A 27,402-nucleotide genomic window follows, 5' to 3' on the forward strand; every position below is an offset into this window, starting at 1 on the left:
CCATGTGGTTGCTGGGAACTGAACTCAGGACCTCTTAAAGAGCAGTCAGTGCTCTTAACCTCTGAGCCATTTCTCCAGCCCCATTAGGCATGTTTTCAAAGTTAAACAGAGATATATTTTAGACAGATAGGTGGTCTTCAAAACACTTCAGAGAGCTATAGAACATGGTATTTAAGATGTTTTAATAACATAAGACTTCTCATGACAGTGAGACATGCCTGCTGATGGCAGCACCAATTTACTTAAAGAAGATGATGGGAATCAAAGAAGCTCCTCCATAGGGAGTTTGTTTTCAATGTTGCAAGAAAGGGCAAGAAACTGCCCTTACCTCAACTGCTGACAGTTTGATGTCCAAACTGGACAAGCAGGACATAAAAGAAGGTGACTGCCAAACTTTGCTAAGACAAAGTAAGACAGTCATCAAAATTCCTGCCTCACAGAAAAGTCTGTCAGATATTCTAGACCTATAGGCTGAAGATGGATGCCCCAACATTGCAGAGGAACTTTGGGTGACTGTCCAGGCAGTCAGTTGTTTCTATCATTTCTATAGTTTTGGAAGTTGCTTGCTCTGTACTTCCTGTTTATTTGGGTAATATTTATCCTTCTCAGGTCTCTGATGAGGTTGAAAACTAGACATTTACAGTTTTACAGTTTTCCTTGTTACCAAATTCAGAAAAGAAACTCACAAAAGAGATATAAAGTTTGAGAGACATAAAAGCTTAAGTTTTATCTAGGAAAATGTCTTATAGTGTAAAAAGACATTTTTAGGTTGGTAATACAAGTTCTGATAGAAAGTGATTTAGGTATAAAACTTTGGGCTCACCAATACATAATACTTTATCCAAAGTTGCCAAATAGAAATGGACTGGACACTGAATGTAATTCTTACCTGATAATTGTTCTTATGGTATATAGTTTATTGATGTTAGAGAAATAGCCCTTTATTGGACAAAAAGGGGGAGATGTTGGGATAATCTTTTTGTGCACTGTGTGAAGATGTGTCTCTGTTTAACCTCACCTGCCTAAGGCACCTTCTGATTGGTTTAATAAAGGGCTGAATGACCAATAGCTAGGCAGGAGAAGATGGACAGGACTCCTGGGGAGAGATAGGAAATCTGGGAAAGAATCTGAGGTGCAGGAGATTTGCCTGCCAGACATAGAGGAAGTTGAACATATGGTATTGAGGACAGGGAATGAGCCCTGTGGCAAAATGTAGATTAATGTAAAAGGGTTACCTTAAGTTTTAAGAGCTAGCTGGGGACAAGCCTAAGTTAAGCTCTCATAATTAATAAAAGTCTCTGTGTTGTTATTTGGGAGTTGGTACTCCAAAGAAAAACCCACTATGAAGTATGTCATTGGGGGTGGGCTTTGAAGTTTCAGAAGCTCAAGCCAGGCCCAATGTCTCTCTCTCTTCTTCCTGCTGCCTGCCAATCTGGATGCAGAACTCCCAGGTACTACTCCAGCACCATGTCTGCCTGCATGCCTCCATGCTTCCTGCCAAGATGATAATGGACTAAACTTCTAAACTATAAGCCAGCCCCAAATAAATGTTTTCCTTTATAGGAGTCGCTGTGGTCATGGTGTCTCTTTAGAACAATATAAATCCTAACTAAAACAAATGCTAACTCTGAAATTTTTCTTGTTAAAGGGCAGATGAGAAAAAGAGAGGAAGAAGAAACTCTCTGTACCTTTTGGTTCCTACTCAGCCTGCATGAATGATCTGATGAAGGAGGAGTCACCAGTGCCAAATGCCTCTGAGGTATTAAAGCCTGGCAGAGTCTAGAAGTCACTGGTCTCCTTACAGTACGTAAAGAGAACAAATAGGAATTTATTTAAAACATTTTATTAATAAAAACTGTAAGTTATAAGTGTTAGTACACACCTATAATCTTAGCTACTTAGGAAGACTCTCAACAAAACATAATAATAAATGGTGTTTTAATATCATTTTTACTTGTTTGTTTTTTGACACAGGATATCTCTATGTAGTCCTGGCTGTCCTGGAACTCACTTTGTAAACCAGGCTGGCCTTGAACCCAGAGATGCACCTGCCTCTGCCTCCTGAGTGCTGAGATTAAAGTTGTGTATCACCATACCTGGCTGTGTTTTAATAACTTTGTCCTGTATTTTAAGCAGTTTGGACAATGCCTTGGAAGCAAAAACAAACAAAGAAACATAATAGAATGAGAACATGAGACTTTAATCCCAGCCCTCAGAAGGCAGAAGCAGGCGGATCTCTGAGTGCCAGGACAACTAGGGCTACATAGGAAGACCCTGTCTCAAAAAACAAAAATCCACAAAATTAGGAAGGGGAAATGCAGGGGGGGGGGAAGGAGGAGTAGAGGAGATAGGAGGCAAGGAGAGAGGAAAGAGAAGAGGGGAAAGTAAGGAAGAGGAGGAGGTAGGGGAGAGGGAGAGAGGAGAGGAGGGAAGAGGATGGATGATGTTTTTCTGTTGGCATAGCAGCTGCACATGCATCTACTGATATTTTATTTTATTATTATCTGCCACCCTATGGCCCCTCAGTCAGCATCCTGCCAGCCACTCAGGCAGCGACCTGGCAGGGCTTCTGGTCCCTTGGCTGCTCTGCCATGGATGCCATATGTAGGTGTAAATTAGGTCTCTATTGTTCTATTTATCAATAAGGCTCAGGAGTCAGAGGCTGGGGTGAAAACCTGCTAGTTCAGAGAGGCTGGGTAGCAACTAGTTGACCTTGGTTTTTGGCAGGAGACACCGCAAGAGACTTGTCTCTTCCCTCATCCCAGAACCAAAAAGGAAAGTGCCACACTCAAGTCCCTGCCCTTTCCTTCCTGTGTGTCTTCTCTATCCAAAATGCTGGCTTCTCTATGGCCAATTCTGGTCAGCTAATCACTGGCTCTGCTCCCTGATTCAAGCTTTAACTTTATTGCCAAGTTTTGGGAGTGTCAGAGTGCAATCAAAGTATTTCACAACAGAGGAGAGGAGGTAGAGAGAAGAGAGAGGGGGGAGGGAAGAGAGAGGAGAGAAAGAACACACTTTTCTCATGCCACCACAGAGTCTCACGAACACAAGAGGAAGGCCTGAGCAAAGCATTGTTGTTAGAGGTGTAAAGATCCTTAACACTGCTTTACAAGAGATGCTGAAGACTGCCCTCATCCATCATGGCCTGGTCCATGAAATTCCCCAAGTGGCCAAAGCTTTAGATAAATGCCAACTCCATCTTTGTGTTGTTGCTTCTAATTGCAATGAGCCTGTGTATGCCAAGTTGCTGTGGAATATTTGTCTAACTATGTAAAGATGTGTTACATTTATTTATGCTGCATTTGTTTAACAACATGAAGATGTGTTGCATTTGCATTAAATAAAATTAACCTGGGCTCTGAGAGGTGGGGTTAGCAACTAGTTGATAGGAAGTAGCAAGGAGGAGCTCAGCATGGGTTATTTATTTAAGGTGGTGTGGAAGGAGAGGTTTCCTGGGACACCAGCTAAGAGAGAAAGTTAGTCGGTTGCTATTCTAACTCTCGGAGCTCACAGGTTTTCACCCTAGCCTTTGAATCTCAGTTTTATTAAAACGTCGAGATTTAGTTAAATCTACCTTCAGGGCGGCAGCAGACCATAGTCTGAGAACAGAAGTCCCCTCAGGCTCTACTTAGTCACCTGGCTGAATCCTAGTTTAAAGAGCAGCCTCTGTGACAAAGGTAAACTAGCAAAGCCTTTTTTACTGAGCACCAAATAAATATAACAAGAAACTAGAGCAATGATTGGCCTCTGTAAAACTGAATGGAAAGAAACCCAGTAAGGTGGTTGGTTGGAATTGTGTAGTAGTTAAAGACTATGGCAAAGAATCTCAGGCTGAGGGTGTCACCCAAGAGTACTTCAAATGGTTCAGTAAACAAACTTTGAAAGTGCCATCGCATTTCCTCTCACATGCAGAATCCAGATTAGCAATAGACACAAAAAGTAACGGCTCCTAACACAAGCAAAGCACAATGGCACAAAGGCCACGATGAACAAGCGAGGTCAAGCATTAACCAACTCCAAAAAGTACTTGAAATTTTGACAAAATGGAAGGAACACTATGGAGAATTTTTAAGGATGACTCTTCCTGGAAGTGCTATGAAATGGTTAGAAAAAAAGGCTGGGAACAAAATTAATGGCAGTAGTTTCCTTCATCTGACGACTAATTCATTTCAAAATCATTTGCGAACTGATAGAGTATTGCAACCATTTAGGTCAAGGTGGATTAACAAAAGTTAGAAGGGTTGGATGTAACTGTAGAAGGGCACTTGCCTAGCTTCCGGCCCTGAGTTTGATTTCCAACACTGAAAAAAACTGTAAATGAGTAGGAGGCAAATTAAGCAAAACAATAAAGCAAAAGACAAGTCTGCGAAACTTAGTGGATAGAGAAAACAGCCGTGATTTGAGAGGGGGCCAGTGGGAAACACAGAAGGGAAAGCTTGCCTTTCCCCTACCCCCACCTTACTCAACTCACCTGTTTATCTGCTCTATCTGCAGGCCATCTGCCTCCAGAGGTTAGGAAAGCAGAGACCACATCAGCCCTGGATGACAAGTCTAAACTCCTCCAGGCCTGCACTGGTTACCTAAGGACACACATCTGCCATCTGCATCGAATTTTTACATACTGGCTTGCAAAACTTGTTTCTTCCTTCTGGAGTAGAAGTGTGGAATTTTCGATTCCTTTGGACTTCAATTTTGAAGCAGACTAGACTATGGTGTGGCCTAGGCCAAGTATTCTACCTTCTACTGGAAGTGTGCTTAGTATTGGGGCCTGGAGTTTCAAAAGGCAGATTGGAGAATGGAGGCTTGCTTTGGCAAGACCTGTTAGTACCTCGAATTTCTTGTCTCATGGTGAAGATCTGAACAGAGTCCTCTAAAGTGATGCTCTGGGTGCAGAAGCCCCTGTTGCTCATACACAAGGGCAACACTGAGACAGTCCCAAAGGAAAGCAGGAAATGCCCTGTCAGAGGTGACAGTGCCCAGAACTGCAGAATTATTCTGTGATAATTAGACAGTGGACATTATGGGGCTATGAGACCTCGACTTATCACAGGATTATCAATAGAGCAGAAACAAGCAAGTTTTAGGTTCAACTCAATGCCATCCATGCACTGGGCATTTTACTTAAACTAGTGGGTAAAAACATCTTTATGGCTAAAACTGTTTTTTTTTTAAAAAAAAAAAAAAAGTATAACTCCTTGATGGTGTGTATCTCTGAAAGACATAGGGGATGCGGCTCATGGGGGACACTGAAGCGGATTGTTGGGAGTAAGAACTTAATAGAAGGGACGGACCACAGCACGTGGACACTCGGAATTTCAGGCCCTGGCGCCGCAAGGAGCAGGCGGGAGGAGGCGGGGGTGTTCTGAGAACGAGGCTCACGTGGCAGAATCCCGGTCCTTTCTTAGAGGGTCTCATAGGAACCCGCGGGTGGGCTGACTGCTCAGCAGGTGGCAGGGGAACCGGGAGGGAGGTGTGTCACCACGTAGCCCTTTGACACAGCTGGTCTGGCAACCTCACTCGGGGAAGTGAGGAATCTGGGCACTTAGGGCGCCTGTTAAGAAGTTAGGGACTCAAGGGCGGGCTCTCCGTGGAGTGGATCACAGTAGCGCTGGGGAGAAAGGGGAGGAAGACTCCGGTAGGTATCAGGGTCTGATCATCAGCGCTCTGGTCTGGATTCTGACAATCGAGGCTCGGAACGGTAAAACCAACTTACTCTAGGGTGGAAGTAGAACTGGGCTTCTCCGATTCTGCCATTCAGAAAAGTCGCTGATAACTCAGCCTTTTCCTAGCAATTGTACACCCCGGAGTTGGGTGTGTTTCAGAGTGCTTCACACTCAGGGAGGGGCTCATCTGGTCTCTCCGCCCGGCTGCCCCGCACTTACTTATACAAAGCCATCTTTACTTTTAAAGGAGCCGAGGCCTAGGCCCTAAGAGGAAGCCGACAAAAGACTCGGGGTCCACAGACGCTTGGAGTGTGCGGACCCCACGGCCAGGGGCACCCTGCGCACACCGCACTGGGCGGCCACCGCGGGCTGGGTACCGGGACACAGCACCGCGCGGAGGACACCCGCCTCCTCGCCGGGAGGAGACGGCGCGCGAAGCCAGGCCCCGCCCCCGGTCCACCTCTTCCGCTCGGCCCTGAGGAGTCTGCGCGGCCTCGGGATCCGTTCCGACGCGGCCACGTTGCCCTGTGAGCCAGCCCGCGCGGCGCCCGGCTCCCGGCACCCCTCTGCTCGGCCTCCTGCCGGGCTCTGGGGCCCAGGCCTTCCCGCGCAGTCGGCGGCGGGGTGCGGCTGTGCGGGGATCGGCCTGGCCGCCCGAGAGCTCCGCGCGCGCGCGTCTGGGATCCCGGCCTCCGAGGCCCCGCCCCGCTCCGGAGCGGAGCCGCCGAGCGAGCGCGCCGGGCTCCGCCAGAGCTCGGCTCCGTGCTCATGCCCTGCGGCCCAGTGGGCCCGCGCCATGGCCTCCGGGAGCGTGGCCGAGTGCCTGCAGCAGGAGACCACCTGCCCCGTGTGTCTTCAGTACTTCGTGGAGCCCATGATGCTCGACTGTGGCCACAACATCTGTTGCGCGTGCCTGGCCCGCTGCTGGGGTGCCGCGGAGACTAACGTGTCGTGCCCGCAGTGCCGGGAGACCTTCCCTCAGCGCCACATGCGGCCCAACCGGCACCTGGCCAACGTGACCCAGCTGGTGAAGCAGCTGCGCACCGAGCGGCCGTCGGGGCCCGGCGGCGAGATGGGCGTGTGCGAGAAGCACCGCGAGCCCCTGAAGCTGTACTGCGAGCAGGACCAGATGCCCATCTGCGTGGTGTGCGACCGCTCGCGGGAGCACCGCGGCCACAGCGTGCTGCCGCTCGAGGAGGCGGTGGAGGGCTTTAAGGTAGGGCCGGGCCGGCGGACAAAGGGGCGAGCCGGGGGCTTCCTGGCCTGCCGCCGAGAAAATGGCGAGCCGGACGTGGGGCCCGGCGCCGTCATTTCCTCCCTGTCGGCCGCGGAGCCTCCGCACTCAGACTCGGAAGGAGAACCTGTAGCTGGCGAGGCCAGACGCGTCCCCACCCCCATCCCTTGCCCCCCAGCGCCCCCCTTGTTAACTGCCTCCACGCGTGCGGGGCAGGGACGGCGCGAGGAGACGCTCCCTGGACAAAGGAGATGCACGTCGAGCCGCGTCCACTTCCACGATAGGCCTTGGAGACCTCGAGCTGGCCCGGGGTAGCTGAATTCACATCAAGCAGTGCCTGTCCCTTAATCTGTGTCCCCAGCACTTCCCTGTAACCTGTCTTAGAAGCTAATGGAAATGAAACCGGCTCTTTACTGCTTGCGTAAATCATTTAGGCACTCTGAGACCCGGGAGAGAACAGTTGTTATGAAGAGTAAGTGAACTCACAAGACCTGAAGTGGCCTTTGTGGACTGTTGGATAAACCCTGGCAGGGCTCCACAGAAATGCAAAAATGTTACATATAAAGGAGCTCTAAAGTGATAATCTATTTTGAGGGCTGCAGGAAAACACACACACACACAGAGTTATGTTTGTTTAAGTGGGAGTTCATCCAAATGTCAGTGCTGTTGACAGAGCTGATACCTCTCATTTCACTCGCTGGTGACAAGTTGTAGTTTGGGAAAGGGATGTTTACCGATTCTGTCCATGAGGAAAATAAATCATTTTCTCTGTATTCCTCTAAGGAGGAGGTACACTTTAGCTTTTGAGCCTTCTCACCCAGATGCCTCATAACTTACGCAGAAGCCATCTAGGAACTGGTAGGTGGCTCAGAGTTTAAATAACAAATCGCTAAAGCAGAGCTGTGCTGACCCCTATGCTTTGGGCTCTTCCCAGGAGTGGCATTGTGGTCTGAGGACAAGCCAGCCGGGCCCTAGCATCTGTAGTTTGGGTTCCTGTGTGATGAGCAGAGTAACTATTCTGATGCTGAGATCTGTATAATCTTGAACTGGCCAACTGTTTGCTTTCTTAGGAACAAATCCAGAATCGGCTGGACCATCTGAGAAGAGTAAAAGACTTGAAGAAGAGACGGCGTGCACAGGGGGAGCAGGCGAGAGCTGAGCTCTTGGTAAGGGTCCAGATCTCCACCCTGCACAGGCATTGCACCTCGATAGTAAACTTCTGTCTCTGATACTCCTTGAGAAATATCAGTCTTGGTATGTATATACCACATATAGCTGAATGAGACCTTGGCACCCCTTGTTTAAAAGTAGGTTGAAGAAACTTCTCGGTGATCCTGAGTGGACTGGACTTACAGCAGTGTCAGCTCTGGAAAGTTCGTCCAGAGAGGTATAGCCTCTAGGAATCTAGAATCTTGGGTTTGCATCTCGGCTCTGACAGTAGCTGGTTTAGATGGAGAGGTGGTGCAGCTTCTCTTGGTCTTAATTTCCTTGTCTGAAATAGAGGTCAGATGAAACCTGTGGTTCTCCAGCAGGCTGGTGCTGCCCTTTCTGCCTTTGAAATGTAAATGGTTTGTTTTGGGCCGAGTCAAAGGCTGAGTGGGAAGGTGGGACAAGGTTGATAAGTATCTTGCATCAAGAAATGGACCTATGCCAGGTGTCAGTCACAGCCCCTTTGGGAACACTGATCTTCAAGGTTTCTTTTAGCTTTAATTTTGTACATCTAAGATGATATTGTATGCTTTATGCCTTTGAAAGACTTACTCAGCTGAGAAGAGATATGAGCTTATGAAAAGGGTCTATAAAACAAGGTGTGTGTAGATAGTGTGCACGTGTACATGCACAAGCACGTGCTCCAAAGATACCTAGTAAGTTCCTAAGAAGGTTGGTTAGAGGTGTGTTGAGGCGGGTGTCATCTTGGAACAGCTGAGTTCAGATCAGGTTTGGCAAACTTTCTAAAAGGGACCAGTAGTAGTTTTAGCTTTGTGTGTTTACACAAGCCAAATCACAGCTAAATAGCTCAGTTATTGTTCCTCAGAAGCAGCCATGTCGAATACATAGATGAGTGGGTGTGGCTGGATTCAAGAAAAATGTTTCTCCACTGTTCTAGAGCCATTTTTTGACTATTTATTTATTTAGCAATAACTTCACTATGTAGCCCAGGAATGTCTTGAATTCTGAATATTCCCTGCTTAGTCTTCTGGGATTACAGGTATGCACTCCCACACTTATAATTCCTTACTTAGAAGTCTTGGTTTTTTGCGACGAGGTCTTACATAGCTCAGGCTGATCTTGAATTCATTATATAGCTTAAGCTGACCTTAAAGGGCCTGTCTTCCCATCTCTTCCTTCAAGCACTGGGAATACAGGCATGCACTAGCACACCTGGCTCTCCAGTTTCCTGGCAGTGGAGGAGTGGGTGGAGAAGGAAAGACATACAAACTGTAATAGACACATTGTGTGGGGAACAGAAAGGAGGACACCTTCCTCAATGCCAAACCCATAAGCACCCCCAAAAATCATAGGGCATGGATCACGTAAAGGGACCAAGTAAACAAGGCTAGGAAAGTGTGCTTGATCATTCCATATCACCTCCATAGGGCACACACCTCACCTTGCCACTTCTGTATGGCTGTTTCATGACTCTGGCAGGCAGGGTATGATCTGATCTTGTCCCTTGGTGCTCATGGGTTCCAAGCGTATGGAACCATGTGTCTTCTCTCCCCACTTGATTACCTGAGCCTTTTGCTCAGCCAAGAAAGCCTATCTAGTTCATGCTTCCACAGCATTCTTCAAGATCCTTGTGGGCATGGATTGGGGAGACTGTTCTTTATCCACCATGATGGTGTCTCATGAACCTGACTCTCACTTGACCGAGTCCATTAAGGTCAGGAACTGTTTCTTAATTACCATTGGAGTAATTCAGTTCATGGTCATTGTGTGTCTGGTGTATAAAGACTGGAGAGAGAGAGAGAATCTGTTTTAGTATGAGATGAAATGATGAGGTCTTGAGGTTAAGTCACTGGGAATACTTTGAAGAGTTCTAGAAGTGAGCCTTTCCTGTTCACTGCCTGTGTTTGTTGTGTGCAGAGCCTGACCCAGATGGAGAGGGAAAAAATCGTATGGGAGTTTGAGCAGCTGTACCACTCCTTGAAGGAACATGAGTATCGCCTCTTAGCTCGCCTCGAGGAGCTAGACTTGGCCATCTACAACAGCATCAATGGTGCCATCACTCAGTTCTCCTGCAACATCTCTCACCTCAGTGGCCTGATTGCCCAGCTGGAAGAGAAGCAGCAGCAGCCCACCCGGGAACTCTTACAGGTAACCAGGAGAGCCCTGCAGGACAGCTTGGTGGGCGCAGCAGGACAGGGCAGCCTCACTGTTGCGGGAAGTTCACAGTTCCCTTTGCCCTTTTCGCCTGCCTGAGGGTGGGCACCTCGGAAGGAAACCCTGTTATGACTGACACAGCCCAGTTCTTCAGTTCACTGTGCCATGGAAAGGGCAAAGAAAAACCTCTGGGCCTGTCCTGCACTACGTGGTCTGGATCATGGGCCAGGCCCTTGACACTGTTAGGGCTTCATTGATCTCATTTGCTCAGGCTAGATTATAATAAAGCATTTACTTTAATATATACATGGATATTAGCACAGCCAGAAGACATCGGGTGGAGAGCAGGTACAGTTAGCCTGAACATTGCTGTAATTTGCCTATGTTAGTATAGCTGAGAAAAGCCGGTGTACTCATAGGGCAAGACCATAGTAGATGATCTACCGCCTGCCATCCTGTCTTGTCTTCCATTGCTATGGGCACTATGGTGGGCACTGGAATTAAGTGGTAGGAAAATAAGCTTTCCTTAATTATATTTTACTTTGAAGTTCAGACAATAAGTAAATGGTTATATCTGTTAATAAATGTCATTTAAAACAGATTATAGGATAGTGAGCAAATTATGGCTTGCCATTTGTTTCTATTGGTGCTTGGAACCAAGTAGGTTTTTATATTTTAAAGATGTTTGGGAACCAGGTGAGAATGTTTTATCATCATAGGTGAAACTGTGTGAAATTGAGATTAGATGTCTGTAAGTTTTTATTAGACCTAGTCATGCTCGTTCATATACATACATCCACTGCTTTTCTATTGCATCAGTAGTACTGAGTATTTGTGTAGATAATGAAACCTAAACTGTGTACCATCTAACTCTCCAAGATAAAGTTCACTCACCAGCAGCACAGTAAGGGCCGACAGCCTAAGCCTTGATGAATGTCACTGTTTACTGTTGGAGAGAAGGGAGTTTGGAAGAGCGACTGGTGACCTGTGAGGCAGAATGATCAGGATGGTGGGAGTTGATGACAGTCTTGATGTAGGTGATGCCCAACAGTATCAGCGCTTCTTAAATGACTGATGACTTCACGTAGAATTGTCGCAGTCATAGTTTTGAGCAGGAACCATGTTAGAGTTGAAAAGTGACCAGGTGAGGTTATAGAAACTGTCATAGTTGAAACTATTTGAAGGATGATGATGGAGAAGAGTCCTAGAGACAAGGAGACTTCTGTACCTTTATCTGTTGGGACTACTTGAAGAAACTAAACCTTGTAAAAGTGGGAGGAGGATGGATGTCTGTGGTAAAGATCAGGTGAGAACATGTGGACACAATCCAAAATGATGGGACATCAGAAGTATGTGCTACTAAGGGGGCTGTGGGGATAGAATAGCACATTTGCTGCCAGAAGGTCCTCTTGTGTGAGAAGAGACTGTTGCAGTGTATGGGAAGCCTCTGCTCTCTTGAGGCAGGGTAGGATTATTTGGTCAGTGACAAATTGATGATGACTGATGATAGGTAGGTGTGGCCATGTGATAGGAGGTCAGAGGACAACTGTGTGGAATCAGTCCTCCCCTGCCACCCTTATGTGGGTTCTGGGCCTTGAACTCAAGTCATGAGGCTTGTTAGGTGCTCTTACCCACTGGCTCCCAGTGACAATTTATTTATTGGACTGTTCTGCCCTTTGTGGTGATGTTGGCTGCCTTGGGTCTTTAAGTAAGTCCTGAGAAACAGAATTGGGCCTGTTTGGGTTGGGATTTTTTTTTTTTTTTTTTTTGCATGGAAAATATAAATTTCACCATTTCAAAATGTTGTTTCTGTAGCACAAACATAGCCATTTTAAAATAATGAATTCAGGGGCTGGAGAGGTGGCTCAGAGGTTAAGAGCACCAACTGCTCTTCCAGTGCTCTTCCAGAGGTCCTGAGTTCAATTCTCAGCACCCACGTGGTGGCTCACAACCATCTGTAATGAAATCTGGCACTCACATCTGTATGTATAATAAATAAATCTTTAAAAAAAAATGAATTCAATTATTTGCTTACGATTTAAATCCAGAACACTTTTATCAGCACCCCCCAAAGAAACCCCATTTCATTTAGCAGTCCCTTTCATTCCTTTCTACCTCTAGTCCCTGTATCTGGGTTTTTTTGGGGGTGTTCTGTAAAATCATACAGTATGTGGACTTTTTAACTCTATCTTCTTTTACTCAGCATAATTTTTTCAATATTCATTCTCATGGAATGAATTAATACCTTATTTCTTTTTATAGCTTAATAATATTCCATTGTGAATATATCCTACTCTGCCTCCCGAGTGCTACAATTAAAGATGTGTGTACCCACTGCTTCTTTAAAAAAAAAAAAAAATTATATATGAGAGAGAGAGAGAGAATGAGAGAGAGAATATGAATGAGAATGTTAATGTTCTTTGGTATTTTGCCTGCATGTATGTTTGTGTACCAGATTCCCCTGGAACTAGAGTTACAAACAGGTGTATGGTGTCATATGGGTTCTGGGAATTGAACTCAGGTCCTCTGGAAGAGCAGCCAGTGCTTTTAACCACTGAGCTATCTCTCCAGCCACTTGTCCTACTCTTTTTGGATTTTCGAGACAGGGTTTCTCTGTGTAGCTTTGCGCCTTTCCTGGAACTCACTTGGTAGACCAGGCTGGCCTTGAACTCAGAGATCCGCCTGGCTCTGCCTCCCGAGTGCAGGGATTAAAAGCATCGCCACCACCACCCGGCTTGTCTTACACGGTTTCACAGTGTATCCCTGACTCGCCTTGAACTCACAGAGATCTGGAATTATAGGTTGCACACACATCCAACATTTTTGAGGGGGAATTATAATGGGGTTTTGTTTTAGTTTGCGTATTTGAAACAGAGTTTTGCTGTGTTGCCTAAGCTGGCCTCAAACTCATAGGTTCCTGCTTTAACCTCCAAAATGCTATGATTTCATGCCAACAGAGCTACCCTCAGCATGTGAGAATAATTTTTACTATATGGATCATGAAATTGAAGATGGATGATGGGAATGTGCATGGATCCAATAAGGAGAAGTCTGTTGGCTCTCCAGGGCTGTTTAGAGTTTATGTCTTTGGAAAAGCAGGCTGTCCAGAGGTCAGGAAAAAAAGGCAGATAATACATCCTCGACTTCTGTTCACTTTCTGGTTTTATGAGATGAAGATCTCATATAACCCAGGTTGGCCTTGCACTTACCTTCTACCTCATTTCCCAAGTGCTACAGTTGCAAACTGTTGCATGCTGTTTAAAAACTCCATTGGAAGTTTTAACCAGTTGAATTAGATAAAAGGGGGCAGGGGCTGGTGTGGTGGTTCATAGCTGTCTCCCTAAATAGAATCAGAAGAATTGCTATGAGTTCAAGGCCAAGCTAGGCTACAGAGTAGCCCTGTCACTTGGCAAGTAGGAGGGTCAAGAGTTTGAGCCGCCTTGGGCTACATGAGACCCTATCTGAGGAAGGAAAAAGTTGAAAGAACATTCTGTAGGATAATGGGCCAAAGTCACCAGGAGATAAGCTGCAGAATCATAAAGTTGGCCTGTGGAGTAAGCAAGCATACCAGCACTGTTATGGAAGTAATGCCTACCAAAACCACACTAAGGTGTCCCTTATTGGTTAGAAGAGCAAGAGTTTGGGATGATGTTAGATCTGGTGGTGGGAATTCTAAGTTGTCAGACCCAAGTATGATTTGCTTCAACATTGTGTGTAAGTCCTGGAAATAGTCTAACTTCCAAACCTAAAAGTTTGACTTAGCTAAACACATGCCCAGCAGAATACTGTGCAGCTTTTAAAAAGAAGAAAGGTAACTGAGAGACCTGAAGTGGAAGCACATAACTAGGCAAAGGTAGGAGAATCAATGCAATATTGAGACCAGCCTGGTCTGTACAAACGGCTTCAGGTCAGCCAGGGCTAGCTACATAGTAAGGTCCTGTCTCAAGAGGGTTGAGAACAGGGATAATACCTGTAAACTCATGTGGATGAAAAAAATCAAAATGTAAACTAACGATGGGGCTGGGGAGATAGCTCAGTGGTTAATAATGTTTCCTGCCCTTTTAGGAGACCTGAGTTCAGTTCCTAGCATTCACATCAGTTAACTCACAGCTGCCTATATTCCAACCCCAGGGGATCCAGTGAGCCCTTCTAGGTTCTTTGTGCAGACAGCGCACACACAATAAAAATAAAATCTTAAAGTGACAATAGAGTATGATACTTTGTGGTAAAAAAGAGATTAGAGATTACATGTATGAGCTAGTTTTGCAAAATAAACAAAATCATGAGAAATGGGCAAATAAGATAGGAGGGGTCAGGAGGAGTGGTAAGCACTCTAGAATACATTGTTAGGGTTTTTGGGGTTTTTTTTTTTAACCAAAATAGAAACAGCAGTGAGTTACAGCCCATTGAATAAAATAATAATCCATGTCTGTTCTTAGGAGGCAGAGGTAGGTGGATCCCCAAGTTTGAGACGAGTCAAGGTTACATAATGAGATACTGTCTTAAGAAAATGGGTGGGATGGGGCTGAAGAGATGGCTCAGCAGTTAAGAGTACTGGCTGCTCTTCCTGAGGACTCAGTTTGATTCCCAGCACCCACATGGTAGCTCATAGCCAGCTATAAATCTGAGATCACATGCCCTCATCTGGCCTCTGCCAGCGTCAGACACACATGTACACAGACATACATGTAGGCAAAACTAGCATACACACACACACAAAAGTAAAATTTAAAAAACTTTAAAGGGTTGGAGATGGCTCAGAGGTTATGAGCATTGACTGCTCTTCTAGAGGTCCTAAGTTCAATTCCCAGCAACCACATGCTGGCTCACAACCATATATAATGAGATCTGGTGCCTTCTTCTGGCATGTAGGCATACAGGCAGAACACTATACATAATAAATAAATCCTAAAAGCAAAAACAAGACAAAAAACTTTAAAAAGTAGAAAAATCCATAATAATAAGGGAGAGATTCTTCAGGCACAGTGTTTAAGTCATATGGAAGAGATTTTAAAGTTAATGAAATACTTTTTGTAACTATCAAGTAAAAAATTTAGACAAGAATTGGTGGGAGGTGTAGCTTGTTATGGAAGACCTTGAATTTAATCCGTAGTGTTGGGTTTCTTTAAAAGAAAAAACAGCCAAAGTTGTCAGTGGATGCCAAACCTTAAGGAGAATGTTTGATAAGAACTGGAAGGGTCACAAATAGATCACTTACTGATTACAAATGGGAAATAGTAAGTAGTGGGCACAGTCTGTATCACCAATGCTCCACTATTACTTACTACATGTCATAGTAACTAATGGAATGTTCTGTATTACCTAGGGTAGGGTTAAGTGTGATGGTTGTGAAGAATAGTAAGTCAGTTATGAAATTAGACTATGTACTGTGGTTGAGATTAATGTTCAAATTCCCGAACTTTGTTTATTTATTTGGATTTTTCTGTATAGCCCTGGCTGTTCAGGAACTCACTGTGTAGACCAGGCTGGCCTCAAACTCCGCTTGCCTTTGTCTCTCAAGTGCTGGGATTAAAAGTGTGCGCCACCACCTGGCTTCACAGACTTTCTAACACATCTGAAGTTGGGAAACATACAGTTCTGGGAAAGATAGATGGTAACAACAGCTTTGTAAATGGTTCTGAGGATGCGCATGCCATCTCTGTGTATATGTGTAAAGAGAAAAGGAGTTAAAGGGTAGGAACCATGGGGAGAATAAGCAGGAGGTTATTGTGTGAATGGCTGTCTGTTTACTCGTGGCTATTTCACAATTGTTTAAAAGAGTATACTGTACATGCAGGCAGCTGAGGCCCAAGAGTAAGATGCCTGAGTTAGTACATCCTTACTTCCTCAGCCTGATGTCTAGGACCTTGAGTTTGAATTATGTCCCAGTTAATCTTGATGGAGTGTGTAGTTGGAGATCGTCATACAGAACATCCCACAGCAGTAGTGTCTTTAAGAGGGTGGGCCCCTAGCGCCTTTTCAGCGACCATGTGGAAGAAAACTCAAGTTGTGCGTAGCGTCTCATGGTTTTCCTTTTCTTTTCTCTTGCAGGACATTGGAGACACACTGAGCAGGTACACTTTTCTGTCCTTGTGTTAAACCAAGACTATGGGCCAGCATTTGTGAATCCGAATCAGAGACTAGCTCCTGAGAAGTAGACGGCTTACTTAGTGCTCTCTCACTGAAGAGTCTTATGTTCAGAGGACTTGAGAAGCTTAGCTCCTCGGTAGAACTTTAGAACTTGGCCCAGCCCGATGGAGCATACCTTAGTCACTGTACTTTCAAAGCAGAGGTAGGGGTTCGGGACTTAGCTCAGTGTAGAGCGCTTGCAAGGCCCTGGGTTTGATCATCCGCTCAAAAAAAAAAAAAAAAAAAGCAGAGGTAGGCGGACCTTTGTGAATTCAAGGCCAGTCTGGTTAACACAGTGAGTTCCAGGACAGTTCCAGAGCTTGAAAAGAGTACAAGAGCAGATTATGAGTCTTGCTTCCTGCAAATTTCAGAGTTTTCCCATCTTCTTACCTCATTCTTTAATATAATGGGGGAAATAGGCCTAAAGAGGATATGACTGGCCTGGGGTTATTTCATTATTCGTGGGTCACATGGATTCTGATTCTGGTTGCAGCCATTTCTCTACTATGCTGTCAATGGAAAGTGAGTGAGTGGAGCTCAGTGCTAGGACAAGACAGCTGCAGGACAGATGTTTAGGCTTTGGAAGGATGGTGTTTGAAATGGGTACCTACAGGACGAGACTGACTTTGACAAAGCCGAATTTGGAAGTTGATTAAACTCCTTCAAAAGGAAATGCAGTTTGATGGGTTGGCTGGGAGATGTATGCAGATAACTGTAGTCCTCGGAGCTACTGAGATGAGGAGGACAGAAGTTTAACAGTCCCGTTTGGGTGGCCCAGAAAGTAAGGCTATGTTTGCTAGATTTGGGTTTGGTTTGGTTTGGTGTTCTTTTGAGATAAGGTCTTCTATAGTAGGCTGGTTGTGAATTCTGATCCTCCTGTTCCAGCTTCTTACATTGAAATTATAGGCATGAGCTACAATGCCAGTTTTGTGTTTTGTTTTGTATGGGGGTTTTGTTTAGTTTTTCCCTTTTCTGCAGTAGTAGGTATTGAACCCAGGGCCTTTGACATGCCAGAAATACACTCTACTATTAGTCCATGTGCCCTACTCTTTTATTTTCTGGTTTTTGGTGCAGAAGTGGGATGGCAAGCCATCAACCTTGCATGAAAGTCGCTATCTCAGACCCTAGGAATTTGTAGAGTAAGTTTGGAGCTGCAGAAATACACTTCAGCAGCTAAGAGCTCTTGCTACTCTTCCAGAAACTGACGTTCTTCTCAGCACCCAGCTATAAGTTACCTGTGATTCCAGATCCAAGGGATCCCCTTTCTACCGTCCACAGGCACTCTAAGATGTGGCATGCACACACACACACACACACACACACATACACATAAATAAAATTAACTTTTTTTTTCTTTTCTTTTTTTTTTTTTTTGAGACAGGCTTTCTGTTGTGTAGCCCTGGCTGTTCTGGAACTTACTCTGTTGACCAAGCTGGCCTCCAACTCAGAGATCCACCTGCCTCTGCCTCACCAGTGCTGGGATTAAAGGTGTGTGTCACCACTGCCCAGCCTATAAATCTTTTTTCAAGAAGAACGTAGGGATCTAGAGAGATGGCTCAGTGGTTAAGAGCTGCTCTTCTAAGTCTTGAGTTCAATTCCTAGCAACCACGTTATGGCTGTGCACCATCCATCTATAGTTAGATCTGATGCTCTCTTCTGACATAAAGGTGTACATACAGAAAGAGCATTCATATACATAAATAAATAAATGTTTCAAAAAATAGATTTGGCTCTATGAGTTTCATTGACATAGGTTTAAGCATGATAGAAAATTTTTATTTGTGTGTATGTGTGTGTGTGTACATGTGTGGTTTCACATGCATGATAGATGAGTACACACCACAACACATATAGACATCAGAGGATAACTCGTGGGTCAGGAATTGGTCTCTTTCTACAGTGTGGGTTTAGGGAATACACTAGTGCTGAGGATTCCTTTACCTGATGAGCTGTCTCCCCTGACCCTTTAAGCAGATTTTGAAAATTCCGTTAGATGCTTCTTAATCTCTCATTAGCTACAACTTAGTCATAAGGTCACAGGTGGAAGATTAACCCGCCATGAGCTACAGTGTCTGGAGATGGGAGAAGGCAAGTCTTTGCTTTACAGTCCCTTTTTTCAGAGGTTAGGAAATTGGGTCTTATCCCTTACATAGTACTTCTCTGTCTAAAGATAGCATTCCCTCTATGTTTGGGAACCTGAAGATTCTAGACAACTGTCCATAAGGGCTTTTGTCCTAAAACTTTGCTTTCTGGCAAGGTTAGCCTCCTAATTCATTTTGATATTGAAGACTTGCCTTTTTGTCTGCTTCATTTTGGAAGGTTTGTATTTTTGTTTGTTTTTTGTTTTTTGTCTTTTGATTTTTCAAGACAAGGTTTTTCTGTGTAGCCCTGTCTGTCCTGGAACTCTGCTCTGTAGACCAGGCTGGCCTCAAACTCAGAGATCCGCGCGTGTGCTGCCACCAACACCTGGTTGTTTGCAAAGTTTTAAGACAAGATCTCACTTTGTAGCCCTAGACAACTTGAAGCAAGCAGTGATACTCATGTTCCTGCCTCCTGAGACTGGAATTGCAGGGAGGAGCCACTGCACCCACTGAAGACTATTTGCAAAGCCATGAGCTAGTGCTTTGGGAGAGATGAAATGAGCAAGATTATCTCACTTTCATCTCTAAAGTTGATTTAGAGGAAAGTTGTGAAAGCTTGCAGTAGCTGGTTTTAAAGACTGCCCACTAGTGTTGGACAGAGTAGCCAGGCCCTGGCAAATTGAAAGGAATCACATATGGTTTGTTGTTGTTTTATTTTAGAGCTGAAAGAATCAGGATCCCTGAGCCCTGGATCACACCTCCAGATTTACAAGAGAAAATCCATATTTTTGCTCAGAAATGTCTGTTCTTGACAGAAAGTCTGAAGCAGTTCACAGGTAATATGAGGAGAGGAAGTGGGTTTGTATTCTGATATTGGTATGTTATCACCTGATGATGTATTTTCTAACCAGACAGAATAATACAAACTGAATCTCTTCTCTTTTGTTCTTAGAAAAAATGCAGTCAGATATGGAGAAAATCCAAGGTAAGTTTGCCGATTTATTGGGCTCTTGATGTTTTTAGTTTCTTGGGAAGAAGCTGAGTGTATTGAGAGGTCAGGAGGGTCAGCAAGATGGTTCAGTAAAGTGCAGTCACTTACTGTGCAAACCTGTTGACCTGAGTTTGAAACTTGGAACCCACATAAAAGTGTAAGGAGAGAGCAGACTCCACATGCACCACATGATTTATGACACCCCACACACAATACACACACACACACACACACATCATCATCATCATCATCATCATCATCATCATCATCATATGCTTCCCTACTTTACATTATTGATGTTTTCATTTGAGTTTTGTTGAGACAGTCTTAATATGTGGCCCAGTCTAGCCTCTTTCTCACCAGTCTGCTGCCTCAGCCTCTGGGATTACACGTGTGTCCTACCTGCGCTCCACAAGGACATTTATTTAGTTGAGTGGCTAGTTCAGAAGTGGCTTTCCTCAATCTGACGTTTGTTTATTTCTCTTCCTCTTCCTTTGCCACTTCAAAGACTCTTGTGTGAAATCCCACATAAATTAATGATGACAGTGGCTGTCATTTGAGCCACTCGGCTTCTACAGCAGACGGTTTGTACAAATTGAGTTGTAAATATATATGTCATGCATATTTTGCCTTTGCAGAGTCCGGTGGCTCTCTGGAAGGTGGAATTCTTGATCGTGACTCAGTCTGATATTATGTTCTACCAAGTTCACATGTGTTATCTGTATAGCCAGGGTTTCCAAGCCCTCTAGTCCTAAAATCCATCCATGAGCAAAGCATAACGGTTGTGCCTGTAAACCTGATACTTGGACAGCTGAGCAGGGATGACATGAGTTTGAGGCCAGCCTGGGCCATATAGTGAGCTTCAGGTCAGCCTGGGTTACATAGTAAGACTGTCTTTTTAAAAAAAAGAGCTGGGTGGCGGTGGTGCATGCCTTTAATCTCTGCACTTGGGAGGCAGATGGATCTCTGAGTTAAGGCCTCCTTGGTCCACAAAGCAAGTTCCAGTTCAAGGCCAGCCTGGTCTACAAATCAAGTTCTAGGACAGTCAGCTATTATACAGAGAAACCCTGTCTTAAAAAACAGGAAAATAGAGAAAAGGAAAAAAATTCATGGGTAGATAGCAGATACAGATTCATAACTGTGAACAAAGAAATCAATGCCCAATTAACACAAGGATTCTGAAATACTAGTAGATTCCACTGCTCTATGATTTTTAACCAGATTAGGTTCACTTAACATGTTTCCTAGAAAAACACACAGGTTCAGTAACATCTTTTCTTTCTTGTTCTTTCAGAATTGAGAGAGGCTCAATTATATTCAGGTACGTGCTAGAAGACAGACAATGTTGGAGGAAAGGATAAAAGCTCTCTGAACCTAACCACTATTACAAGTGGTTTGAGACTGCCTGAGTTTGGGTCCTTTAGTTGTGTATGTACAAATAACATATAGCCAGAAGCCTCTGGTTGTTTCTGTGTGCTTTCTAAAGTGACATCTTTGTCACTTTAAATAATTGTGGAATTCTAGAAACGTGGTTCTCCAGAAACAGAAAGAGCCCACTGTAGTCTGAACCTTCCCAACCAGTGTCTGGGGCAATGTGTTGTTTGCCATAAACAGAAATTATTGGATCAGCTCTTATTTTTCATGCTGGTTAGTCTGGGGGTCTTAGCCTTTCAGCAGTGTGCTCTGGGCAAAAATCTGACAACCCCTAGACATCCATCTTTAACTTAAGATTCAGAGACTGAGTCAGTCTGGTTCCAGGAAACCCAAATCTGAAGTGTGTTTACTTCTAACCTTTAGTTACTAGGTGTCCCTTAATTGGGACAAAGGCTGTTATCAGTGTTTGTTTGTTTATGCATTTTAAATATTTAGAATACATGTGTACATGTGTACCACATACATGTCTGCTGCTTACAGAAACCAAAAAAAAGTGTCAGATCCCCTTGAACTAGAGTCACAGATGATTGTGAGCCACCATGTAAGTGCTGGGAACAAAACCCAGGTCTTATGCAAAGGCAACTGCTCCCAACTGCTGAGCCATCGCTTCTGCCTTTGATATTTGTTTCTTTGGATACTGGCTGAGCATGTCACATGTTAGCACAGGCTAACATGTGAAACACTTTAGAGAGTGCTGTTCTGCCCTTGGGATTTACAGTCTGCTTGGAGATAAGAAGTATACCCAACCTTGTGAGTGTGTAAGGGCCTTTGTTAAATCCATAGCACAAAAAGAGTGGATGAGAGCAGATAGGTCAGTCACTTTTGCAGACAGATTGTTGAATCAAGGATCACCTCACCTATAACCTGTCATGAATTTTTTAATGTTTATTTATTTGAGAATTTCATTCAATATATTTTGATCGTGGAATCCAATTTGTGTTGGCTGAGCATAGAGCCTGACCTGGAATGTAGTTGATACACCCAGTATCGTCCTGTTGAAGAAAATTGGTTTTCCCTCTCCAAGCACCTATCAGTTGTAAATAGCTTCTTTGCTAGGGGTGGTACTTCATCCCCACTTTCCCACCTCCATGCTGGAATTTTGTCTGGCTTGAGCTTGTGCAGGTCTTTATACATGCTGTCACATCATATGTGTATTTATATGTGCATCTGCCCTGTTCTGTTGGAAAACAGTTTCCTTGACATCATCTACCACTTCTGGCTCTTAAAATCTTTCCACCCCTTCCTCTGCATAGACTCCTGAGCCTTGAGAGAAGGAATGTTATACAGACATTAGGACTGAGCATTCCAAAGTCTGCACTGACCATTTGTGGGTCTCTGTGTTAATTACTATCTATTGCAACAAGAAGCTTCTCTGCTAAGGGTTAAGCAGTGCACTTACCTATGCATAGAGCAATGTGTCATTAGTAGTCACTTTATTGCACTGTTCAGTTAGCAGAATAACTGTCCCCTTGGACCTGTGACCTCTCTAGCTTCGGGTTCTTAACCTCAGTGACAGTGTCAAGTATGGGTTCCATCTTATGAAGCAGGCCTAAAATTCAGTCTTAAAGTGGTTGGATATTCCAATAACATTTTTGCCACTATTCACCAGTGGGCATGTCTTGCAGGCAGATTATTATTACAGTTCCCCGGGTTCTGAGTTGGGTGAGATGGATGATTACTTTTCTCCTCCAGTAGCATGTATAGCACCTTTAAATGCCAGCAGGTAGGGGTGAAGCTTCCACTTGAGCGCCAGCACAATTTCTCCATGTTCTGTGGTATAATATGTAGTGTCTTCAGCAACCAGGACTTACCATCAAATTGTTGAGGATAACCAATACCAGTGGCCTGTAATGTGAGGGGAGGGGCAGTTGAGACACCATTGAGCAACAACTCAAAAAAAGATGTGACTCATTCATAGTCCCGGGTAGGGGTTTTTAGTAGTTGATCTTGTTTAGTTGAGACATCGTCCCCAGAACCCCATTATATGGTAACATCATTTGAATTCATTTTGTCTGTATTTATATTTTAGGAAGCTTTTGCAGTATGAGGTTCCCATGAGGCTTTTCAAAAAGACTTTAGTGTTATCTCTCCCTATATAACCCTTTGTACCCTGCCCTCCCTAAGCCATTTAATTCTCTTGATTGCCCCTTTGTCTTTTTGTTTTTTGTTTTATTTTTTGTTTTTTGAAACAGGGTTTCTCTGTGAGACCCGGCTGGCCTTGAACTCAGATGTACTTGCCTCTGCCTCCCAGATGTTGGCATGCACCACCACTGCCTGACTTAAAAAAAAAAAAACAAAACCTTTTTTGATGCTATTGTAGTGGGATTATTTCCCTAATTTCTTTCTAAGTGTGTTTGTCATTTGTATATACAAAGACTACTTATTTTTGTGTGTTAATTTTATATCCTGCTACATTGTTGATGTGTTTATTAGCTATAGAAGTTTCCTGGTGGACTCTTCAGGGTCTTTTATGCATAAAACATTACATCATCTTCAATTATCAGAGCATGGTGGCACACACCTTTAATCTGAGCACTTGGGAGGCAGAGCCAAGAGGGTCTCTGTGAGTTCAAGGCCAGCCTGGTCTACAGAGTGAGTTCCAGGACAGGCTCCAAAGCTACACAGAGAAACCTGTCTTGAAAAACCATTTTTAAAAAAATGTCATCTTCAAATAAGGATATGAAGAATCTTACTTTCTGTTTGTATCCCCTTGATCTCCTTTGGTGGTTCCAGTCCTCTAGCTAAGACTTCAGTACTGTACTGAATAGGTATGGAGAAAGGGGATGTCTGTCCTGGCAAAGTAAATGTTTTTCTTCATTGGTGCTGGTCTCTGGTTAATCACAGCTGATTCTTCAGCTCCAGATGACCAGACACCACTCATTCTTAATACAAAAATACCACACAGACGACCACAGTAGAGTCTTGGCTTCCTCCAGCAACTTCACAAGCCAGGCCTCCGTCATTTGCATTTCTCTGGACACTCTTGCCTTCCAAGTTCAAACAGAACAGCCCACTGAGCTGTGCATACTCAAAGGCTTTTCCAGCCTAAAGTTCAAAGGCAGTCACAGGCCTCCCAAAAACACATGGTCAGGTCTGTATAGCAATTTCCCCCTTCTGGTACTGTAGAGGAATTTCTAAACAGTCTTATTAAATAAGAAACACAGAGCCAAATACAGGGGTGAAAGCCGTAGAGATCAGAGAAATAGTGATAGCTACCAGCTAACCTTAGCTCACCATGCCGCCATTGCTTCCCAAGAGAACCAGCTTCTTCCTGTCTAACCTGCGCCTTTATTGCCTTGCTGTCTTTCTTCTCATGGCTCTTAGCCCAGCCACCTCACTTCCTTGTCACTGCCTGTCTGTACAGACCTCCAAGTCTCTGTGGTTGGTACTGTGATTAAAGGCGGGTGTCACCACTCTTGGCTGTGTCCTTGAATGCTGGCTATCTATGTCCTCTGATCTCCAGGCAAACTATTAACATACAAATAAAGTATCACCACATTTCCCCTTTTTTTCTAATAAAAATAAAAAATGATTTTAAAAAGTTGTAAGTAATATAAGAAAAACTATATACAGTAAGCACAATAACTATATACAATATCTACAAGCAATAAATACATCAACAATGTCTAGTCCATTTGCATTTGACAAACTCAGAGAATATATTTCATTATCTATCCTAAATTGGTATCTGAATGTATCTGAATCACTTTCTATCCTGACTTATATTACTAGCAGAGAACTATCTTATAACATCTTTCAAATTTATAAACTTTACACTTCTTTAGTGAGTTGAGTTTCTTTTTTGAATTTCTTAACAAGGAAAACTATAACTATAAATATCTAATCTTCAACTCCCTCAGAGACCCAAGAAGGAAAAAATACTACCTAGTACAACAGGAAGTGCAAACAGTGTGAGTTGACAGAAACAGCCAGCTGCCTGGACAGTCACCCGAGGCTTTTTTCCCAACATTGGGGCATCCTCTTCAGCCTACAGACTTAGTGTATCTACAGACTCATTTGTGAAATAGGATGTACGCAAGGTCTACAGCTCAACCTCACATTCAGTGCGAGTAGTCCATGTACCAGATAAACCTGAATTTTACCAGTGTCCTGTCATGATTCAGGATTTTAAATATTGGAAATTGTTGGTGTTTTTGTCTTGGTTAGAGCTTCTGTTTTAGAGAGGAGACGACTATGGCCACAAATACCCTGGGGAGGAAAGGGTTTATTTCTTCTTGCGCTTTCAGGTAGCAGTCCATCATTGAAGGACAGAAACTGATACAGAGGCCATGAGGAAAGCTGCCTACTGACTGACTCCCATGGCTTGTTGAGTCTGCTTGCTTGCTTTCTCTCTCTCTGTGTCTATCTGTCTCTGTCTCTCTCTCTCCTCCCCTTTTTTTCCCCCTTTTCCAGAGCTGAGGACTGAACTCAGAGCCTTGTGCTTACTAGGCAAACACTCTACCACTGAGCTAAGTCTGCTTTCTTAAACACCCCATATCCACCTACCCAGGGGCGACATGAATTATCCACAATGTTAGATTAAAAGCCAAAGCGCAATGGAGTAATCTACTCTAAGACAAACCAGGCAGCCTGGTAAGGTGGCGCACACCTTTAATCCCAGCACTTAGTGGCAGAGGCAGGTGGATCTCTGAGTTCCGGGCCAGCTTGATCTACAGAGTGAGTTCCAGGACAGTGGGACCTATGTAGAGAGACCTCATCTTTATTAAAACAAAACAAGGGGTTGGGGATTTAGCTCATCAGTAGAGCACTTGCCTAGCAAGCGCAAGGCCTGGGTTCAGTCCTCAGCTCTGACAAAAACAAACAAAAAACTAACCAGAGGCCAGATGTGGTAATATATGCCTATAACCCCAGCAGTTGGGAAGCTGAGGCAGGGCAGTCAGGAGCTGACAGTCATGTTTTGCTACGTGGTTTGTTTGAAGCTAAGGTGTCTGATCTGCACAGATTGTCTCAGAAAAGGGAAGGAGAAAACATGAATAGGGTGTGGGTGTGCAAGACAGAATCTGAGAAGAAATGGAAGAATGATTTGAAAGATGGCAAGGTGGGCAGATTCTCAGTTCTTTAACCAGAATTCTGAACTCCAGAATATCTTTAAACCAAAATTTCATCGGTTGTTTTTCAGTAAATTTATTAAAATAGCAATTCCTGGGGCTGGAGAGATGACTCAGAGGTTAAGACACTGGCTACTCTTCCAGAGGTCCTGAGTTCAATTCCCAGCAACCACATGGTGGCTCACAACCACCTATAAATGGGATCTGATGCCCTCTTCTGGTGTGCAGGCACACATGCAGACAGAACACTGTGTACATGTAAATAAATACATCTTTAAAAAACAGTAGCAACTCCTGAACTTATGTGACCAAGAGCCTCCGTCTGTTATAATATGACTATGCATGTTTCCAAGCGTGTCTGTTGAGGTTGATTGTATACTGCAATGCTAGACTTTGCTGTATATATTGGTAATAGTCAACTTCATCTTAAGCTGTTGGCCACCAGAATTTTCAAATTCAGGAATTAGTCATGTATAAAGAAGCCTCAGCTGCAGTCTGTGATGGAAATTCAGTCTTAGATGTGAGAGAAGGATGGGGGTAAGATTGTATTGCTTTCATTGTTATCCACACAGAGGGTGATCAGCCAATCTAATGACACATCTTTAGGTTTTGATACCAGATTGCTGTCTAGCACTATGTGACATAGGCTGGTCTAAAACTCATGAAGACACTCCTGCCTCAGTCTTCTGAGTGTGCCACCATGTCTGGTTCCAAAAGTAATTTTTGAAATATACAGTTTTATGATGTGTTTGATCATAAAGTGAATACAACCGCATGTGGACATCTCTTGCTGTGTTCCGGGGGAGTAGGTAAAATGCCAGATCATCTTGAGTGGGTTCTTCTGGCTTTCAGCTGACAATCTCCTCTTTGTTTCCACAGTTGATGTGACCCTGGACCCAGACACAGCTTACCCCAGCCTGATCCTTTCCGATAATCTTCGCCAAGTACGGTACAGTTACCTCCAACAGGACCTACCAGACAACCCTGAACGGTTCAATCTGTTTCCCTGTGTCTTGGGCTCTCCGTGTTTCATCGCTGGGAGACATTACTGGGAGGTAGAGGTGGGAGATAAAGCCAAGTGGACCATAGGTGTCTGTGAAGACTCAGTGTGCAGAAAAGGTGGAGTGACCTCAGCCCCCCAGAATGGATTCTGGGCAGTGTCGTTGTGGTATGGGAAAGAATATTGGGCTCTTACCTCCCCGATGACTGCCCTCCCCCTTCGGACCCCTCTCCAGCGGGTAGGGATTTTCTTGGACTATGATGCTGGTGAGGTCTCCTTCTACAATGTGACAGAGAGATGTCATACCTTTACTTTCTCTCATGCTACCTTCTGCGGGCCAGTCCGGCCCTACTTCAGCCTCAGCTACTCGGGAGGGAAGAGCGCAGCTCCTTTGATCATCTGCCCTATGAGTGGGATCGATGGGTTTTCTGGTCATGTTGGGAATCACGGCCATTCCATGGAGACCTCCCCTTGAGG

At 44.3% G+C, this 27,402-nt stretch overlaps 1 protein-coding gene across 1 annotated transcript; it reads left to right on the plus strand.

The window, feature by feature from the left end:
* The first annotated feature begins 6,144 nt into the window (after positions 1–6,144).
* On the plus strand, positions 6,145–27,400 carry Trim27 (tripartite motif containing 27). The gene is made up of 8 exons (XM_036188823.1): positions 6,145–6,879; positions 7,968–8,063; positions 9,985–10,215; positions 16,273–16,295; positions 19,152–19,267; positions 19,384–19,416; positions 20,717–20,743; positions 26,805–27,400. Exons 1-8 carry the CDS (start codon positions 6,460–6,462, stop codon positions 27,398–27,400), a joined length of 1,542 nt encoding a protein of 513 aa, XP_036044716.1. The 5' UTR covers positions 6,145–6,459.
* Positions 27,401–27,402: the final 2 nt, after the last annotated feature.

Source organism: Onychomys torridus, chromosome 5, assembly GCF_903995425.1.
Source record: "Onychomys torridus chromosome 5, mOncTor1.1, whole genome shotgun sequence".
Taxonomy (NCBI): domain Eukaryota; kingdom Metazoa; phylum Chordata; class Mammalia; order Rodentia; family Cricetidae; genus Onychomys; species Onychomys torridus.